General features: G+C 34.4%; 3 protein-coding genes across 6 annotated transcripts; 2 read left to right on the forward strand and 1 right to left on the reverse strand.

Annotated features, from left to right (window-relative positions):
• Positions 1 to 703: 703 nt before the first annotated feature.
• Positions 704 to 4,982, forward strand: LOC126657735 (uncharacterized). 2 transcript variants are annotated; one of them, XM_050352487.2, is made up of 4 exons: positions 704 to 1,485; positions 1,732 to 1,888; positions 2,899 to 3,058; positions 4,097 to 4,982. In XM_050352487.2, the coding sequence occupies exon 1, from the start codon at positions 782 to 784 to the stop codon at positions 1,466 to 1,468; it is 687 nt and encodes a 228-aa protein (XP_050208444.1). In that variant the 5' UTR covers positions 704 to 781; the 3' UTR covers positions 1,469 to 1,485; positions 1,732 to 1,888; positions 2,899 to 3,058; positions 4,097 to 4,982. The 2 variants fall into 2 exon arrangements, with proteins under 2 accessions (XP_050208444.1, XP_050208445.1); XM_050352488.2 differs by lacking the exon at positions 1,732 to 1,888.
• Positions 4,006 to 4,640, reverse strand: LOC126657736 (homeobox-leucine zipper protein ATHB-52-like). Its single transcript, XM_050352490.1, has one exon. It carries the CDS (start codon positions 4,638 to 4,640, stop codon positions 4,068 to 4,070), a length of 573 nt encoding a protein of 190 aa, XP_050208447.1. The 3' UTR covers positions 4,006 to 4,067.
• Positions 4,983 to 7,012: 2,030 nt separating the features above from the next.
• Positions 7,013 to 15,414, forward strand: LOC126657734 (uncharacterized). 3 transcript variants are annotated; one of them, XM_050352483.1, is made up of 12 exons: positions 7,013 to 7,243; positions 8,080 to 8,241; positions 8,639 to 8,704; positions 8,867 to 9,010; positions 9,189 to 9,302; positions 9,429 to 9,530; positions 9,630 to 9,815; positions 10,747 to 10,869; positions 11,549 to 11,634; positions 12,159 to 13,716; positions 13,924 to 14,001; positions 14,119 to 15,414. In XM_050352483.1, exons 1-12 carry the CDS (start codon positions 7,058 to 7,060, stop codon positions 15,088 to 15,090), a joined length of 3,777 nt encoding a protein of 1,258 aa, XP_050208440.1. In that variant the 5' UTR covers positions 7,013 to 7,057; the 3' UTR covers positions 15,091 to 15,414. The 3 variants fall into 3 exon arrangements, with proteins under 3 accessions (XP_050208440.1, XP_050208442.1, XP_050208443.1); XM_050352485.1 differs by lacking the exons at positions 7,013 to 7,243; positions 8,080 to 8,241 and adding an exon at positions 8,248 to 8,414 and having other exon boundaries at positions 8,551 to 8,704; XM_050352486.1 differs by lacking the exons at positions 7,013 to 7,243; positions 8,080 to 8,241 and adding an exon at positions 8,248 to 8,414 and having other exon boundaries at positions 8,554 to 8,704.
• The last annotated feature ends 2,003 nt before the right edge of the window (positions 15,415 to 17,417 follow it).

Genomic DNA, 17,417 nt, shown 5'->3' on the forward strand with positions numbered 1-17,417 from the left:
TGGTTATTTCAATTTTTAAAATTGTAAACCTGAATTGAAAACCAAAAACAGAACTTTTATATGAATACGAATCCAACCAAACCATATTAAATAAATAATAAACTATTATTAGAATTTGGTTCAGTTCGATTTTACGGTAATTTTTGTCTTTTACATTCCCGGACTTCTAAGTGACACAGCTTTGCTCTACAGTCTAATCTTTAAATTGCTAATCGGGTAATTCACATTTTCACCAATTTCTTTAGGCCAAATTGAAAAGTGCAATATTGGTGTTGTTGCATAAACACTAATTTGAAGTGTAATTGTATAACATTTGATTTAAATAAATTATTTTTAATTTTACTTTCATAATTTATTCTAGTAAAGGTAGTAATCAAACTATTTTTAAGTATAATAGATAGGGTTGTAACTAAACCGAGTCAAACCCAATTTTGAGTTTTGAATGAGGAGTTCTTATTTGGCCAATTTAAAATTCATAGTGTTTATATTCTATTCGTATTCAGCTCGTATTTCCGTTCAACCGCTAAATGCACGAGAGGTACTAAACAAGCTTGTTCATGGACTCGTTCACTGAGCAACTAAAAGAATAAACATATTTATGATAACGAACAGAAATTACATAATTTTACTTTTTAATTATTATTAAAACTACATAATTTTATCTACAAGAATATACTTTTAATGTTTTTAAAAAAATCACTAAGAAATCATTCATTTAGACCCTTAAACCCTAACAATCAGCCCCAAACCAAAGCAGTTCAACAACAGAAAAAAATTAGAAATGAAATTCACTGACTCGCCGGTGACCGAACTTCCGATCAAGGACAAGCTCCTTTCTATCCAGCAAGACAACGGCTCCATGCACGTCGGCACCTCCGTCTGGCCGTGCTCTCTCATCCTCTCGAAATTCGCCGATCGCTGGTCCTCCGCCACCGCCGAAACCACAAACCCTTACTCCGCCATCCTCAACTTCTCCGCCACTCCCCGCCGCCGCGGAATCGAGATCGGCACTGGCTGTGGAGTTGCCGGTATGGCCTTCTACCTCCTCGGACTTACCGACATCATTTTAACCGACATTGCTCCGGTAATGCCTGCACTTAAGCATAATTTAAAACGGAATAAGCAAACCCTAGGTAAAATGCTGAAAACGTCGATTTTGTATTGGAATAATAAAGATCAGTTAACGGCGTTGAATCCGCCGTTTGATGTAGTTATAGCGACGGATGTTGTTTATATTGAGGAGAGTGTGAGGGATTTAGTGACGGTTATGGATGATTTAGTTGCGGAAAACGGTGTCATTTTGTTAGGGTATCAATTGAGGTCACCTGAAGCGGATAAGAAGTTTTGGGAAATTTGTATAGAGGTGTTTGAGATTGAGAAGGTTCCTCATGAGGATTTGCATCCAGATTATGCTTATGAGGAGACTGATGTTTTTATTTTTCGCAAGAAGAAGAAGATAACCGTATAATTACATGCCGGTTTTCGGTAATTATTGTACCTCGTTGAATTGTGTTGTACTTTGTTGTTGCTTTATATATGAATGAATTTTGATTGAGTTGATTTTCATGTTTGAAAAGTTCATAGTTGCTAGAATTACGTTCGAAGAACATAAATTGTTTTGTTAATGCATCAATTATGTCGATGGTTTATGCCTGTGTTTTTGGAACTGGATAATGAATTTGTTCTGTGTGATGCCTTCTTTATGGTCGATTTTGAGTTTGATATATGCAGGAAGAATGAGAAATGTTGCAGAAAAAATGAAAACTTTGTGAGAAAGTTGAGAATCAATTGGAGTATAGCTCTGTTCTGTAGTGAATATTACTATTTCCAAGAAGAGTTGATTATGCATTATCAAATTATTACGGGGATGCATGAATTTCCTAATTAGGTAATATATCGTCGGCAAACAATATGGTTATGCTGGTGTCTTTTATTTCCTTTTGTTGCTGTTGCTCCCTAAATGCATATATCAATTATTTTTTAGATGATTTGACATTTGTTTACAATGTCAACTATGGGTCCTTGTGTGAGTTCAATTATTGTATACTTGATTTTGATGTTTTATCATTAACTCAACAATGTCAACTTATCTTGAATAAATCTCTTGTTCTCTTTCTTTATTATTTATTTTCTTGCTAAGGATTCTTGACAAGATTCTGCTGTTATGTTTTGTTGAATCTAACAACGTAATTCCTTTTTATTCTCAGAATTGGACCTGCATTTATTTTTTTTCCTAGCTGGATTTGTTTTTTTTTTTTCCAAATGTTTTTGCTTTTCAGTAATTATAGGGTGTGAATAGTAAGAGCTCTGGTTTGGCTGGCCTCATTCATGTTACCTTGTGTTTAACTTGTGTTTAGTCTTTCTGCAAGTGATGTTTAAGCATTTGACCACTGCTTTAATTTGAACTGTTCATAGATCAAACATATCAAAGTACTGTGTTTTCTCGCAATTATATGCCCCTGCACGATAAGACATATTTAAGTACAGAGACATGTGCATTTGTCCATGCATGCATTTGAAATATGATTATCATAATTTATGCTGTTTAATTATTGTTCTAGGTACTTGACTGATGGTATTGTCTCAATTGCCAATAAGGGCTTTCAATAGGCATGCAAACTTTTTCAGTAATGTTTATCGATTTAGTTGCCATAATAACCTCTCATTTGGCTTGCATACATCAATAATTATTATCGATCTAGTTGCCATAATAACATCTCATTTGGCTTGCATACATCATGAAAATAAGAGTAACTCATTAATCTAATTTCTGCATATTTACCATAATTCCTCTTTTAGTTTGATTTGAATGGACATTGTTATATACTTTTGCCTTTGTAAGCATTGTAATTGAAATGTTGGATCTAAAACGATTAACTTTGTTAATGTGATTGTCAGCGCGGACATCAGGTGTCTATGATGCATGGATCAATTACATTGTGCTGGCTACCCTTACTGCGGAATATTGTTCACTGCAAGTGTTTTGATGAAGCTCCTTTTATTCTTAAACTTCACCACAGAAGTTCAGAAATCGGAGCTCATGTCAGATGGAGCAATGGTTCAATCTCTTTTCCTATCCTTTTCTTATTTGAACTTATTATGTATTCAATATATTTCAGAATAAACTTAAAGGCTATAAAAGTTCTGATCTGACATTTGTTAAAGTTAGACCAGTTTAAATCATTATTCAGTCATCTTGCTGTAAGTTTGTTACCGTGCTAATAAAAATCCGTGTTACCGATTGGTGATGATATCATGTTTGCCTTATTTTGATAATGTCGTTGCTGTTCTCACTCAACTTGTACATCAACTTGTTATATAATTTTGGAGTGATGTGAAAAGTTTCTGCTTCGCTTATCGAATTAAAAGGACCCTATAGGTCACCATTTACATTTTTTATGAAAGACATTCATCAGCTGGGCCCCATTTTTGACTGAGGTACAGCCAAACATTGTGGGCAACCCCAGCTAGGTTATTTGTTCAAAGACCTTGAGGAGGGCCATGAGAATAGGAAGTCGTCCAGTGCATGCATAAACTAAATCTAAGCATAAATGTAACGGGTCCCGGAAGTGATGATGGGGTAGTATTCGAACTAAAATTGTCAAAAATTAGTGACAATGACAGTATAGAATCAGGAACTTGAAGCTCTAAACTAAGTTAGCAACCTTCGTCAATTGCCTAAGATCCTGGATAGTATTAGGGGTTTGCATTTAGCTCAAACTGAATTGAATTAATATTTTGCTTTTTTTCAGAACTGAACTGAAATTTGAGGAACTAGTCAGTTCAGTTTATTTTTTTGGTTTGGTTCGCTTATTTTGGTTAGGTTTGCACTAAAGTTTAACAGAATTTTGTTATGTTCAAAACCAAACCAAACCAAATTTCTTGATTTGATTATTTAGTTTGGTTCGGCTTTTGCACACTCTAGAGAGTAGCACTTAGTTGATTTACAATTGCATGCCTTGGAGAAGTTATCAATGCATCTGAACTATGAAAATGGAGTTAAAGTATACGTAATTGATTTGATTTTGATATTAAAACAATAACATTAAACTTCTGAAGTTCTACAATTAATAGTCGCTGTTTGTATCATGGTTAGGTTTCATAGATTCAGCCAAGAGGCCGTGATTGCTGGTGTACTTCTCCAGCATGGAAGCAGGACCAGTCAGACTAGCGTATATCTCCTCTCCTGATAATAAGTTGCTGGTATCAAGCCAACTAAATGTCAGATTTCCAGGTGAGTATGAATTGGCATGATCATCATCAGATGCAGTTGCAGATGTTGTCGATGCAAGTGCTAGCATCTCTCGAGCCTTGTTCAGCTCGTATTTTAACATCTGAACTTCTTTCTCGAGGTTAATCTTCTCTGCTAGCACATTACCTAGCTCGTGCTGGATGTTCTTGTACTCGTGCTCTTTCGTTTCGACTTTGTGCCTGGCTCTTTTGTTCTGATACCATATCGCGACTTGTCTTGGCGGGACTCCTAGTTGGCTAGCAAGTTCGAGCTTGTGTTCGGCTTTTAGCTTCTGGTTGGCATTGAAATTTGATTCCAGGATTTGAAGTTGGTCTCCGGCGAGCCTTTTTTTGCCGGGTTTTGAAGAGTGGTGGCTTGGAGTTTGGGATTGGTGGAAATGAGAATTCATTTTGTTTCTAGGATTGCACTCTTCTTTGGTTAGGCTTGAGCTTGGATACTCTTTTATAGGCCTCTTTGGCAGGCGTATTGAGAGAGAGAGAAAAGAGAGGTGGCTTATCACTTTTGTGGTACCACTATGATCAATTCAGTGGTTTTGTTTTTTTTAATATAAATTCATATAAATTCAGTGGTTTATATGAGTGTATCGTACATTGTTTTAGAAACTAAACCGGTGGCTGAACGGTTGTGGTCCCAGGTTCATAGTTTAACCGGTTTAATCACCGGTTGAACCACTTAAATAAAAAATAAGGCAAAATAAATTATCTACCATAGATATACTATGATTTTTAAATTTTGCTTGTTTGATCCATCTTTCGATATTTGCTAAATATTGTTTATGTCAAGTTGAATAAATTATGTACACATACTTATAACATTGCATTACGTCAACTCTAAACGAGTGGTGGGTATATATAACAAAGATTAAATAGTTGATTAACCAAACTAATAAGATTTAAAGATTATGACTTTTTTAAAATAACAAAAAATATAGTTATATCTTGTATGTAGATTTTTATAGTTAAAAATGAATTGTAATTAATATGAGAATATGCTGATGGTTTAATGGTTTGCACTTTGTACGGTTTTTTTTTTTTTAATTCAAAATAGTTGATTTTACATTCGGTTTTTGAAAAGGATTTAAACCGGAATTGGCCTTTGATTTGTGGTCGAGTTGGTTATATTGGCCAGTTGAACACATACATATATAGACTACATTTTATAATTTTTCTAAAATGTGCTTGTATGGTGATGATGTAGAAGAATAGAAATTTTGGAGTTTTATTGAGTTTATCTTCTAAATTTCTAATGTTTAGACGTTCAATAAACATTGAATATTTTTGTACTGATTGATTTGTTAGCCAGCCTAGCTCGTTGCTGGTGCTAGGGATTGGTGAAATATCCGGAATATAAGGGCAATTTTACTCTTTGAAAAAAAGAGTATTTTATATAGAAAAAATAAATTATAATTAAAATCTAATATACTTTTAAATTTGATTTTTTTTCATAAACAAAATAAATTTGAAATAGTTTTAACCCTGGGAATTAAATTAATTTTTTGTAATATAATACTATTATATTCTTACGTTATAATTCCTTAAATAAAAACGAACTGGAGACAAATTTTTGGAATTAATTTAAAAATAAAATTCGTTTTACCGTTAAATTTAGAGAAAACTATATCTTTCACATATTTTAAAAACTTAAATTACGTTAAACCTTCAAAAGTCATGGTATATCACTTAAACTTTTTTTGACTTACTTTTACTTTTAATTTATAAATTTATCTAAAATGGAAGAGTGGTGGTTCTAGGAGCGGCAGGTGGGCGTCCGGCGATCGGTCGTCGAAGTTTGGAATTCAACTAGCAGACGGTGGTCATCAACAGTCAACGGTCAATGATTGGCTGCTGACTGTTAATTGTTGATCAGTTGACTATTGATTATTTGACGACTTGACTCTTTATTTGTTATTGAATTAATGAAAAGTCGTATTGTGAGCGGTTTAATCTGCGAATAATGTGGTAGACTCTGTCTATTTAAAAATTTCTCTAAATCTATAAACTTCAATAAAAAATTTAGATCTTCAAGAACTTGAATTTTAAAACCCGAATAATCACTAAATATCCTTAAATAATCTAAAATAAAATTAGAGATGATTCACTTAAACACAAGATAAATTTTGTATCTGAAATATTTATGCAATAAAAGACCGAAACCGTAAAAGTAAGTAGTTTATGGCAGAAAAAGGATGATTTTTCCATTAAAACTGGAAAATCACCTTTTTACTCCCTTCAAAAGATGAAGATAAATAAACTTTTTTAGAAATCACTGATGAAGATTAAAGTTTTTTAAAAATCAATATCTAATATTAAATTTGAATTATGATCTGACTTGAATACAAAAAAAACCACCAAAATCTTTGGTGGCTAACTCCGGGCTTAGTTTTTTAAATCCGGTATTTTTATAAATATTTTTAAGATTATTTTTCCTTACCAACATTTTTATAATTTTTTTCCGAATAATTATATAAAAATCCCTAAAATTTATAAAAATATAACATGTGTAATTTACAAAAATTATATCTTATAGCTAGCGTATCTATTAAAAAAGTTACGAGTAACACTTTATTTTATATTTTGAGAAAAAAAAACACACACTTTATTTTATATTATTTCTAAACTATAAAAATAAATTAAACAATATTTTTTTTGTTTATAAAGCAGAAATGAGAATATAATTATTCTTTAATGCATTCCTTAAACAGAAATTAAAAAACATTTAATGTATACATATACCACTTTACACACTGACTCTACACTTATTAATGATCATAACCGCGACCACAATAGGCTAGAACATAAAAAAAAAATGGAAGAAAATCATAAGGAAAACAATTCAGGGAAGCCATTAAGAATTGTACATTTTGATTGTAAAGATGGAAAATTTAAGGCAGACCCAGAGGCCCTTCATCTTCTTCAACAAATTGAAGGACCTGTTGCTGTTGTTTCCATTTGTGGCCCTGCTCGCCAGGGCAAAAGCTCCATCTTCAACCAGGTTAAAAAAGTCATTTGCTTTCTTACGTGTTTGCCTTAATCAAGCTTTTGGGTATATTATTTATCTAATGTCGTAGTTAGTTCTGTGATTTTATTTGCAATTTGTGTTCATTATGTTATTTTTGTTAAGTTTGTGGGTGAGTTTTAAGTAGCGGAGAATGTGTTAAAATCTTGATCTTTTTTGGGATTTTGAGAATTTGTGGCTTAAAGATTCTATATTTTTTGTTGGATTATTGGGTCTTGAGGTATATATATTGTACATTTGCAAGAAACTACTAGTAGATTGTTTTTGTGGGGAATTGAAGCTAGGTAGCACGGACACAGGAAACGGGACACTTGGACACAGACACGGAAAAATGGTGTTATTTTAAGGTTTCTTATGTGGAAATTGATGTTTCATGTCCGGAATGTCAAGTGTCCGACAAGTTTTCGAAACGGAAAAAGTTGATTGAGTGAAGTGTCCGTGCTACCTAGGTGTGGAATTGAAGCTAGGTAGCAGGGACACTTGGATACGGACACGACGAAACATTGTTATACTAAGGGTTTTTATGTAAAAAATGAAGTTTTGTGTCCAAAATGTCAAGTGTCCGATAAGTTTCTGAAACGCGACACGATTATTGAATGAAATGTCTACCTAGATTGGAAGTATAAGAGCTGCAGTACTATTCGTTTTAATCCTAAAAGAAATTACTGCATCATGTTGTTTTGGCTTTACCAGTGGTTGGAAATGAGAACTTAATTGAATTCCAGTTTACTTTTTTGCACGGTTATTATAATCTTTCAAAAATGTTGTTTGAAATGAGAACTTAGATCTAAACTTGTGTGAATTTGTTGTAGCTTCTTGGTAGGAGCACTGGCTTTCAAGTCGGGTCAACCCATCAACCATGCACCGAGGGACTTTGGATGTGGAGTACACCATTGAAGAAAACGACATTGGATGGAACTGAGTACAATCTATTACTGTTTGACAGTGGAGGAGCCAGTTGTTATGATCAAACAGTTAAGTTTTTTTTTTTTTGAATTTCTTAAGCATTTCTGTATTTATAATCTTATGATCTGCCTGGAAGGTGTCATTGGTGATTTGAAATTTTCAAATTAATTAGAAGTTCATCTTATGCTTATGTGGGAGAGTATACTTTGGTTTGCTCCAATTTCCTGCATAAAGAGACAAAGTATCCTCAGTTTTCTTCCTTTTGTTTTATCATGCTTCGCATAAATTTCTGTATCCGGAGAAAAAAGATTAACGGCTTCTGTTACTGTGAAAAACTGTGAACAAAGAAATTAAATTGTTTCCCTTTAATGAAATAGTAGCCAAACTGGTTCTTTACCGAGAAGTTGGATCTCTCTCTTCTCCCAAATACAGTGTTACTGTTTCTCTGACTGTTCTCTCCAACAGGGAATGTACAACACGCAGATATTTTCCTTGGCAGTCCTCTTGTCAAGCTTGTTTGTCTACAATCAGGTCAGTCTACATCTTACATATCTTTTCCTGAATTTTTTGCTGGTGCCACTTCTCTTAGTTGGTCATGGTCAACCAATTTTTATTTATATAATGTAAACGCAATCTACCTTATGTTATGTATTTCTGCTACGTCCTACTTATTTTTCTTTGCTTTAATTTCAGGTAGGTGTTATTGACGAAGCTGCACTTGATCATCTCTCTCTTATCACTGAAATGACAAAGCATATTCATCGTATAGCATCTGAAGGAAAGGACATTGTCTCTGAATTCGGACATTTCTCCCCAACCTTCATTTGGCTTTTGAGGGTGATGATTCTTACAATTTTTCAGTTCTCACTTTAAATATTCCCATCAATAGCTTGATGCTGTGCTTTCAACATTGTATTGTTGTTTAAGAAAAACTGTTGGATGCAACGCTTAATGGCCTTCTCAGCTCATTAATTTGATTTTCTTATCATGCATCTTTTGATTTTTTTACTTTCAGGACTTTTATTTGGACTTGACAGAAGATAATTCAAAAATAAAAGCACATGATTATCTAGAACTCGCCTTGAAGCCAGTTCTAGGTAGCGGAAGAGATGCTGATGCCAAGAATCGGGTATTAATTGACTCAAATCTTGAACATATAGCAACAGGATTTAACACGCGAAAATGAACCTGTATATTTTCTGAATTTTACAGTTTTTTTATCCCTTTGATAACTTGTGCATATAATAAATGCCAGATTCGTGAGTCCATTCGAGCTGTTTTTCCATCTAGAGAGTGCTTTTCTCTTGTCCGTCCTTTAGACAACGAAGCGGACCTTCAACATCTTGACCAAGTTTCAGTAAGCATTTATTTGTATCTGTTCTAGTATATCTGCCTAGAGATTATGAATTTATCATGCCTCTCCTTTTTATTTTGATATTTCATATGTTTGTTTCAGTTGGACAATTACCGGCCAGAATTCCGACCCGGGTTTGATTCTTTTGCAAATTTTGTTTATGAGAGAACTAGGCCTAAGCAAGTAGGAGATTCTATGATGACAGGACCTTTGCTTGCTGGTATCGCAAAATCATTCCTGGATGTTCTTAACAGCTCTGCAGCTCCTATAATATCTTTCTCATGGCAGGTTAACAAGTATCTTGATTTGTTAATTTCCTGTCTTCCAGTATGACTAATAACTACTTGCTAGTTAGCTTGTTACACTTTGGAGCGTTTCTACCTTTGTTTGACCCTTTGTCCTATTTTCTTTGGAAAATTTTGGTTCAATTTGCCTTCTCCTTTTTCTCATTAATTCATAGGAGTGAAGTTTTTTGTTTTCTTATCCCCATTTACCTTTAATAGTTTAAAAGTCCATACCTGATTAAACTTGATTGAAGTATGTCTAATACATGAAACGAACTTTGGAAATCCTAGTCAAATTAAAACCACTCAAATGCAACTCGTCCATAAAGGGTTAACGAGCGAAAAAATCATAAAATGGCCAAATTGTTCAGTTCAAATTTCTAAATCTGAATATTTTGGTAACCTCATTTTATGTTTGAATTACTAATTAAAATTTCTAAAATTTTATGGACTAATATTGGAAGCAATCCTTCTATAAGCTTTCTTATAACATGTTTAACTGCGGAATTTCAATTTAGTGAAATAATGTTCTGTACATGATGCCTATAATTGTATTTTCCTGGTTATCATTATTCCTGTACAAGTACAACATCGGGAACATTTCACATCATCTGTTTTGGTCTTAAGTCTTCTGTAGTGGATGTACTCACTCTGAAGAGCAAAGAATTTGTTTGTTCTTTGAAATTTAACTTAGTGTAGTATAATGACACTAATAGATCAGCTGGTTTTCATTTCTTGGCAAGAATTTTACACTTTTTAGACGATGGTAGTAGGAACTTGCGCTAACTTGATTTGACATTTCAATTGTGTAATGAAATAAAGCAACTTATTCCTGAATTCCAAAGAACTCTGTTAAACAAATTGCTACTGTTACTGGAATTGCTACTCTCCTAATTTCAGGCTGATAAACATCTTATTTATTGTCACTGGTGCAGGTCAGCACAAGAGATTCATTAATCGAGACTGATTTGCAATGTTCAAATGCTATACAAAGCATGGAAAAGAAATTGCAAGAAGCTTGCCTAACTACAGATGCAAGAGTTGAAAATGTTGCCATGGTAACCAATTCATACATCTTTTGTTCTTTACTCAATGAAATCTCTACTCGTCATGCATTTGGCTCCACTTCCTAGTGACATCTTTCTGTTACCAATTGTGACACTTTTTTTTCTTTTAAGCTGCAAATCTTAAGATTACCCCAAGTATGGGAAGATCAGAGACTATATGTTTTCTCTCTGTCTATTTCCTTTAATGTTGTTTAGCAGGAATCATATTGCTATTAAACAGGCCATGATGCAAATCTTTAACTCTAGCACATGTTGCTTAGAGGTAGATCATACTATAGTCTGATATCTGGAGTTGATAATAGTGCCCGAGTTGGGAAGACTTGCTCAGTTGCTCCTATCGCCTGCCTAGCAAGTTTTAGACCAAAACATTTCCCGTCATGCTGCCAGGATTCTTAATTTTTGTAACTTAATGATGTACATGTACGTCACTGTTATTTCCACATTAGTTGTTAAAGTCAGCTTTGTCGAGTATTACAATTTACAAACTGTGCTTGCTATAATATGTGTGGTTTGTTTTCTCTTCAGCATAGTGGCTCGCTGTTGTATGGATTTTTTTTCGAAAATTATGCGCTACAGTTGTCTTGTGAGCATGCTGCTTGAATTTTACTACTTTATGGCATGCCATTTATCTATGAGTAATAATCTCGGTGAGTTAATAACTTATATTCAGGTTCTTGAAAGTCTTCTGTCTGAGTGTGAAGAATTAATTCATGGTCCAACAAAATGGCAGAAGCTCTTTTCCTTTTCGCAAAAGAGGTAAGTAAGCATTTTTTGATTCTTTGCCAATTTTGCATTACTGTTTAGACGTTGCTGAGTAGCCATTGCCCATGTTTGAAATGTTGCATCAATATAGCATGTGGGTTGTCTGGTCACAGTACCATGGTTCTGTTACTTACAGTATTGAAGAATCAAGGGTGGGCAGTACTAATGTAATGCGACTTTGGTTAACCAGTGTTCTTAGTGCATATTTTGAATGGCCTTGGTCTTTCTTGAGTTTCAGTCAGTTCACCAAATTTGTTCAACTCAACTAAGTCTTAGTCCCCACGTTGTTGGGGGTTTGGCTATATTGATTCTCCTTTTCCGATTCTATGGTAGTTCAACAATATTGTACAACATAGATGCTATTGTATGCATACATATAATATGGTATTGTATTGTATACTTCGGGAAGCTAATATAGTTTATTGCTCCAGTAGAAATCAATTGCTCTAATCAATTACCTGGCCACCATAAATTTTTTTGTCCTGCCATTTACCTTCATCTGAAGCGATTATATTTAGCTTGCAAGGTCCTATTCGCCAGCATACCCAGAAGCAGATAGATGAGGCATCTTTAAACAACAGCTCCCTCATGTTGAAATGTCACTCACTTGAAAATGTGATTGAAACACTTCATAAGCAGCTAGAAGCAAGTGAGAAGTCAAAAAATGAATATCACAAGTGTTATGAAGATGCCATAAATGACTTCAAGAGGCTGTCTGATCAGTATAAGAGACGTATAGTTGATTCCGACAGTAAGTTCAGCCCATTGGAGGAGAGTTGCTCTAGTTCACTGGAAATGTTGGATTCTGCCAAGCAGGAAACCTTGGAATGGAAGAGAAGATATGAAGAGATGTTGATGACAACGAGAGAAGCTAATGACAAGGCTAATAATGCCGGTGCATCTCACAATTCTGGAATTTGCGAAGCTGAAGCAAGAAATTCTGCAGCTGCTGAACAATTTCGATTAGCTTTGAAAGAGGCAAGTGAATGGAAAGAGAAGTATGATCTTGCTATTAGTGAAGCCAAGGCTGCTAGAGAGAAAGCGGCCGAGCTGGAAAAACTTATGGAAGAGAATGCTGCTGCTGCTGAACAATCTCGACTTGCTCTGAAAGAGGCAACGGAATTGAAAGAAAAATATGACATTGCTACTAATGAAGTTAATGCTGCAAGAGAAAAGGCAGCCGAGCAGGCAAAACTCAGAGAAGAAGATGCTGCTGCTGCTGCTGCTGAACAATCTCGGCAGGCTTTCAAAGAGGCGAAAGAGTGGAAAGAGAAGCATGATATTGCTATGAATGAAATCGAGGCTGCAAGAGAGAAGCTCATTCAGCTGGAAAAACTGAAAGAAGAGGAAGCTTCTGCTGCTGGTGAACGATCTCGACTGGTTTTGGAAGAGGCAACAGAATGGAAAGAAAAGTACGATATTGCTATTAGTGAAGCTAAGGCTGATAGAGAGAAGGCAGTTGAGCAGGAAAAAGTTATGGAGAAAAAAGTTGCTGCTACTAGTGATCAATCTCGGCTGGTGTTGCAAGAGGCAACAGGATGGAAAGAGAAGTATGATATTGCAGTTAACGAAGTCAAGGCTGTTAGAGAGAAGGCAGACCAGCGGGCAAAAGCTATAGAAGAGGAAGTTGCCACCGCCGCTGAACAATCTCGGCTGGCTTTGCAAGAGGCAACGGAATGGAAAGAGAAGTACAATATTGCTATTAGTGAAGCTAAGGCTAATAGAGAGAAGACCGTCGAGCAGGCAAAAGTTATAGAGAAAGAAGTTGCTGCTGCTAGTGAACAATCTCGGTTGGCGTTGCAAGAGGCAAGGGAATGGAAAGAGAAGTATGATATTGCTGTTCACGAAGTCAAGGCTGTTAGAGAGAAGGCAGACCAGCGGGCAAAAATTATAGAAGAGGAAGTTGCTGCCGCTGCTGAACAATCTCGGCTGGCTTTGCAAGAGGCAAAGGAACGGAAAGAGAAATATGAAATTGATATTAATGAGGCCAAGGCTGCTAGAGAGAAAGCTGCCGAGCAGGAAAAAGTAATGGAAGAGGATCTGAGAACCAAACTCGCCAAAATTTTGTCAGATAAGGTAGTGCGCATACAAATGAATACACATATAAACCTGTGCAGCAAATAAAATTAAAAGATTTATGTGCTCAATTGATATCAACTGCGGAAATGAACATATGCTAAACTCATGCTAGAAATAGCTGATTTAATGCACACTTGTTTTTTTGTCACCTTACTGTTTCTGTGTTGAGCATTACGGTAATTTCTGAGAGTTATGAAATGGTAGGATGAGGAAATGAAGGACAAGACGGCTAAGCTAGAAGAGGCTGAGCAAAGAATAACCACTTTGAATTTAGACTTGAAGGTTAGCATCTTTAAACTTCTTTGATCTGTTGTCTTCTTTTTCATATAAATTCTCTAATTTCAAGAACTTAAAATTTTATATCATGTATACATTTTGGTGCTTCTTCTATGCATTTAGGCTGCTGAAGCGAAGGTAGAGAATTATGTCTTCGAATCATCAGCTTTAAAGTTTCAACTGAAACAGTTGGCTGATAAGTATAACAGTGTAAAAGCCGCTGCTCTATTAACAGAGAGTGAGGTGAAGAGTCTGATGGAGGACAAGATACAATTGGAGAAGACGTATATGTCCGAGTTAAAAAGATTCGAAGAAACACATGAGAGTCGCGAAATTGCAAACGAGCAAGTTAAGGTAACAAATGAGTTCATTGAAGCCGCTCAATCAGAAGCGCTAGCTCTGGAAGAGGAAAAACACAACTCTCATCCGCTTGCAACAGATAGGCTTCATACCCAGATTCCGGAAGGAGAAAAGGTGGATCGTACAGGTGAATTCAATAGGTCTGCCACATTGGAAGGTTGTGCCATGTCAAAGATTACCTTGCTAGAAGCGATGGTTAGAGAGAGAGATGAAGAGATAGAGTTGTTGAAAAAGAAGAACGAGCAGTGTGTAAATGCAGTCCCGACACCCCAGAACAATTTCAAGTCTGAGCTTGCAGCGGAAATAGAAGAAAAGAAAATGGAGAAAGAATTACTTGAACAAGAATCAACTCCATACCATTCATATGGATATGCAAAGAGCTCTGTGCTTAAAACTTTATCTGGCAGGAAACGCTCAAATCTTGAAGTTTCAGATACGAGTTTCTATTCCGTCAAGATGGAGACTCGTGAAGAATTCAGCATGGAAATGAAAAAACCGAAGAGCAGTTCAGCTTTGGCAAAATGCACGACTTCTGAAATAGATTCTGTTTTCAAGACAAGTGAAGAAGACGGGGAATGTGAGAAGACTGCTTCAGCTGACTACACCAAAGTGTCTATGTGGAAACTCCGGCAAGAGCTCAATGAACGTGGTTTTGGTCAAGAAGTGCAAAAGCTGAGACATCCCAAAAAGGCAGAAATCGTTGCTCTTTACGAAAAGTTTATCCTGAAGAAGTAACAATTCTTAACTTTTCTAGGATACTGTGTTTTTGAAAGAATTGCTCGGGAAAGGTTTGCCTGTATATGCATATGAACTTGCTAGTTGTAAAATGTAAGTAGGTGAATTCATTTTGAAATGATGATCCATAATGATCATCTGTTGGCATTGCTAGCAGTCGAATTCTAAGGATATGGTCTAAAAAATCTCTTAGGAGAGATTAGAGAATTAAACTCTCCCTGGTCATGCAATGTCATTGAGAATTGCTTGAAGAATTTTTGATATAGTATGTAAATATATACTTACTGATAGATATATATCGAACCACCGAGTAATTTAGACTAATTGTCATGTGTTTCTCCTTAAACCGTTTCTAAACTTTAATTCGTACCACAAATTCCTCTAAACTTTTGTTTAATAATTTGATAGTTTCTATTATTATTCATGCAATGTTTTAATCAATTTTAACGATGTAACGTGGCAGCTGGAGTTCTATAGATGTCTAAAATTTTGAATTTTGTCATGTGATGTCATATGGTAATTTTAGGAGTTCATATAAGACTTCAATAAATTGACGAAAAAAACAGGAGTGACGACAGCGGCAAACAAATTACTAAATAAAATTTTAGAAATATTTAGCTCGAAAAGAGAAACAGTAATCTCAGGACAATTTGTGTAAATTATCCCGAATTATCTTAGGTTAGATTTTTATGTGTATTTCAGTGTTTACTGATTTTTGGACTTTGATGTACGTTCAACTTTGACAATGTAAAATTTCACAGACAGTACATAAATTTTAAAAAATTCTGGTTTTGATATTTGTTTAGTTTTAAAAATATAAAATTGCCCTACCGTAAATGAATAAAACAAAGATCTTATGCAAACATAAATAGTTGCAACAACTAATTCGACATCGATGACTATGCCTAGGATGATTTTTTGATTTACTTTATTAGCGGGTCTCGTTCCATTTTTTCTGGTTAGTGCTATGAGGACTTGTTTAAATATGATTTAATCATTGAAAAGTACTATACTTTTTCAAAAAAATTCATTTATGATTCAAATTTTTAGCCCGTTTCGTTTAAATATGATTTGATCATTCAAAAATACCACACTTTTTTGTTTTTTTTTTCATTTATGTTTCAATTTTTTTAGCCCATTTAGTTTAAATATAATTTCGATTGAACTCGACTTATTTTACGCGACAGCCATTCAATAATTATCTTTTTTGTAATTTTTTATATTTTAATTAATAGACATTTTCATATAATTCAATTCATGTGTTAATTCATAAGCTAAAGAAAAAGAGAGATTAACATGATCTCTTATTAATGTGAATTATATAAATTTTGTTCTTCCTAACTTTTTGAAAGAAAATGAGTTTCATCTCCTTACTTTTATACTCCATTTTTGCTAATTGAATCAAAACCAATTCAACGGTACAAGCGTTAATTTAATTACCCAGATTTTAATTTTTCAAATTCTCTCATGAATCACTACAATTTTGTTTTGAACAAAGGGTCAACGCGCCCCCTGAACTTGTGACATGGGGTCATCTAGCCCAATTTATACTTTTTTAAGCAACTAACCCCAAAACTCTTCATTTTTGGGTCAAATAACCCCATAATTGATATTTTTATTTTAAAAAACAGATTTAGGATAATTTTATCGCAACAATTAGGGAAGTATTTAATTATTTTTTTGTATCCCTCACCTCCGATTTGTATTTTACGCGTTTTAAAAATATAATTATGGGGTTATTTGACCCAAAAATGAAGAGTTTTGGGATTATTTGCTCAAAAAAATATAAATTGGATTAGATGACCCCATGACACAAGTTTAGGAGGCGCATTGACCCTTTGTTCATTTTGTTTTTGTTCATGTATTATCCCATCTCCATTTCTCATGGTCATAGTGCAAATAATGATCCCCATAAAAGTCCAAGTAAAGATTTTTCTTTTGATTATAAGTGTTCCTTCTTATCGTCGGCGGTTATAAATTTGAGACCATGCTCCAGGTACTGTTTTATTATTCCACCGCTGCCATCCCCACCGCTATCTATTTTTAAAAATCATCATCTTTTTTCCCTTCAACCTAAAACCATCTTAAAATCACACTCAATAAACTAAGGAAAATATATTTTTCTATTTGTGTAAGTTCTTTTCATATATAGTAACTCAAGAATTTGCTTATCCTTTCTATATCTGAAACTTTTTTAATGATATGGTTGTTTCTGCCTATAACTGAACCACTCATTACTTTAATTTATATTTGTTAAAAAATAACTTTAATTTATAACTGTGTGTTTATTAATATTTATGATTGATTCCCATACAAAACACAAACAA

Source organism: Mercurialis annua, linkage group LG7 (assembly GCF_937616625.2).
Source record: "Mercurialis annua linkage group LG7, ddMerAnnu1.2, whole genome shotgun sequence".
Lineage (NCBI taxonomy): Eukaryota > Viridiplantae > Streptophyta > Magnoliopsida > Malpighiales > Euphorbiaceae > Mercurialis > Mercurialis annua.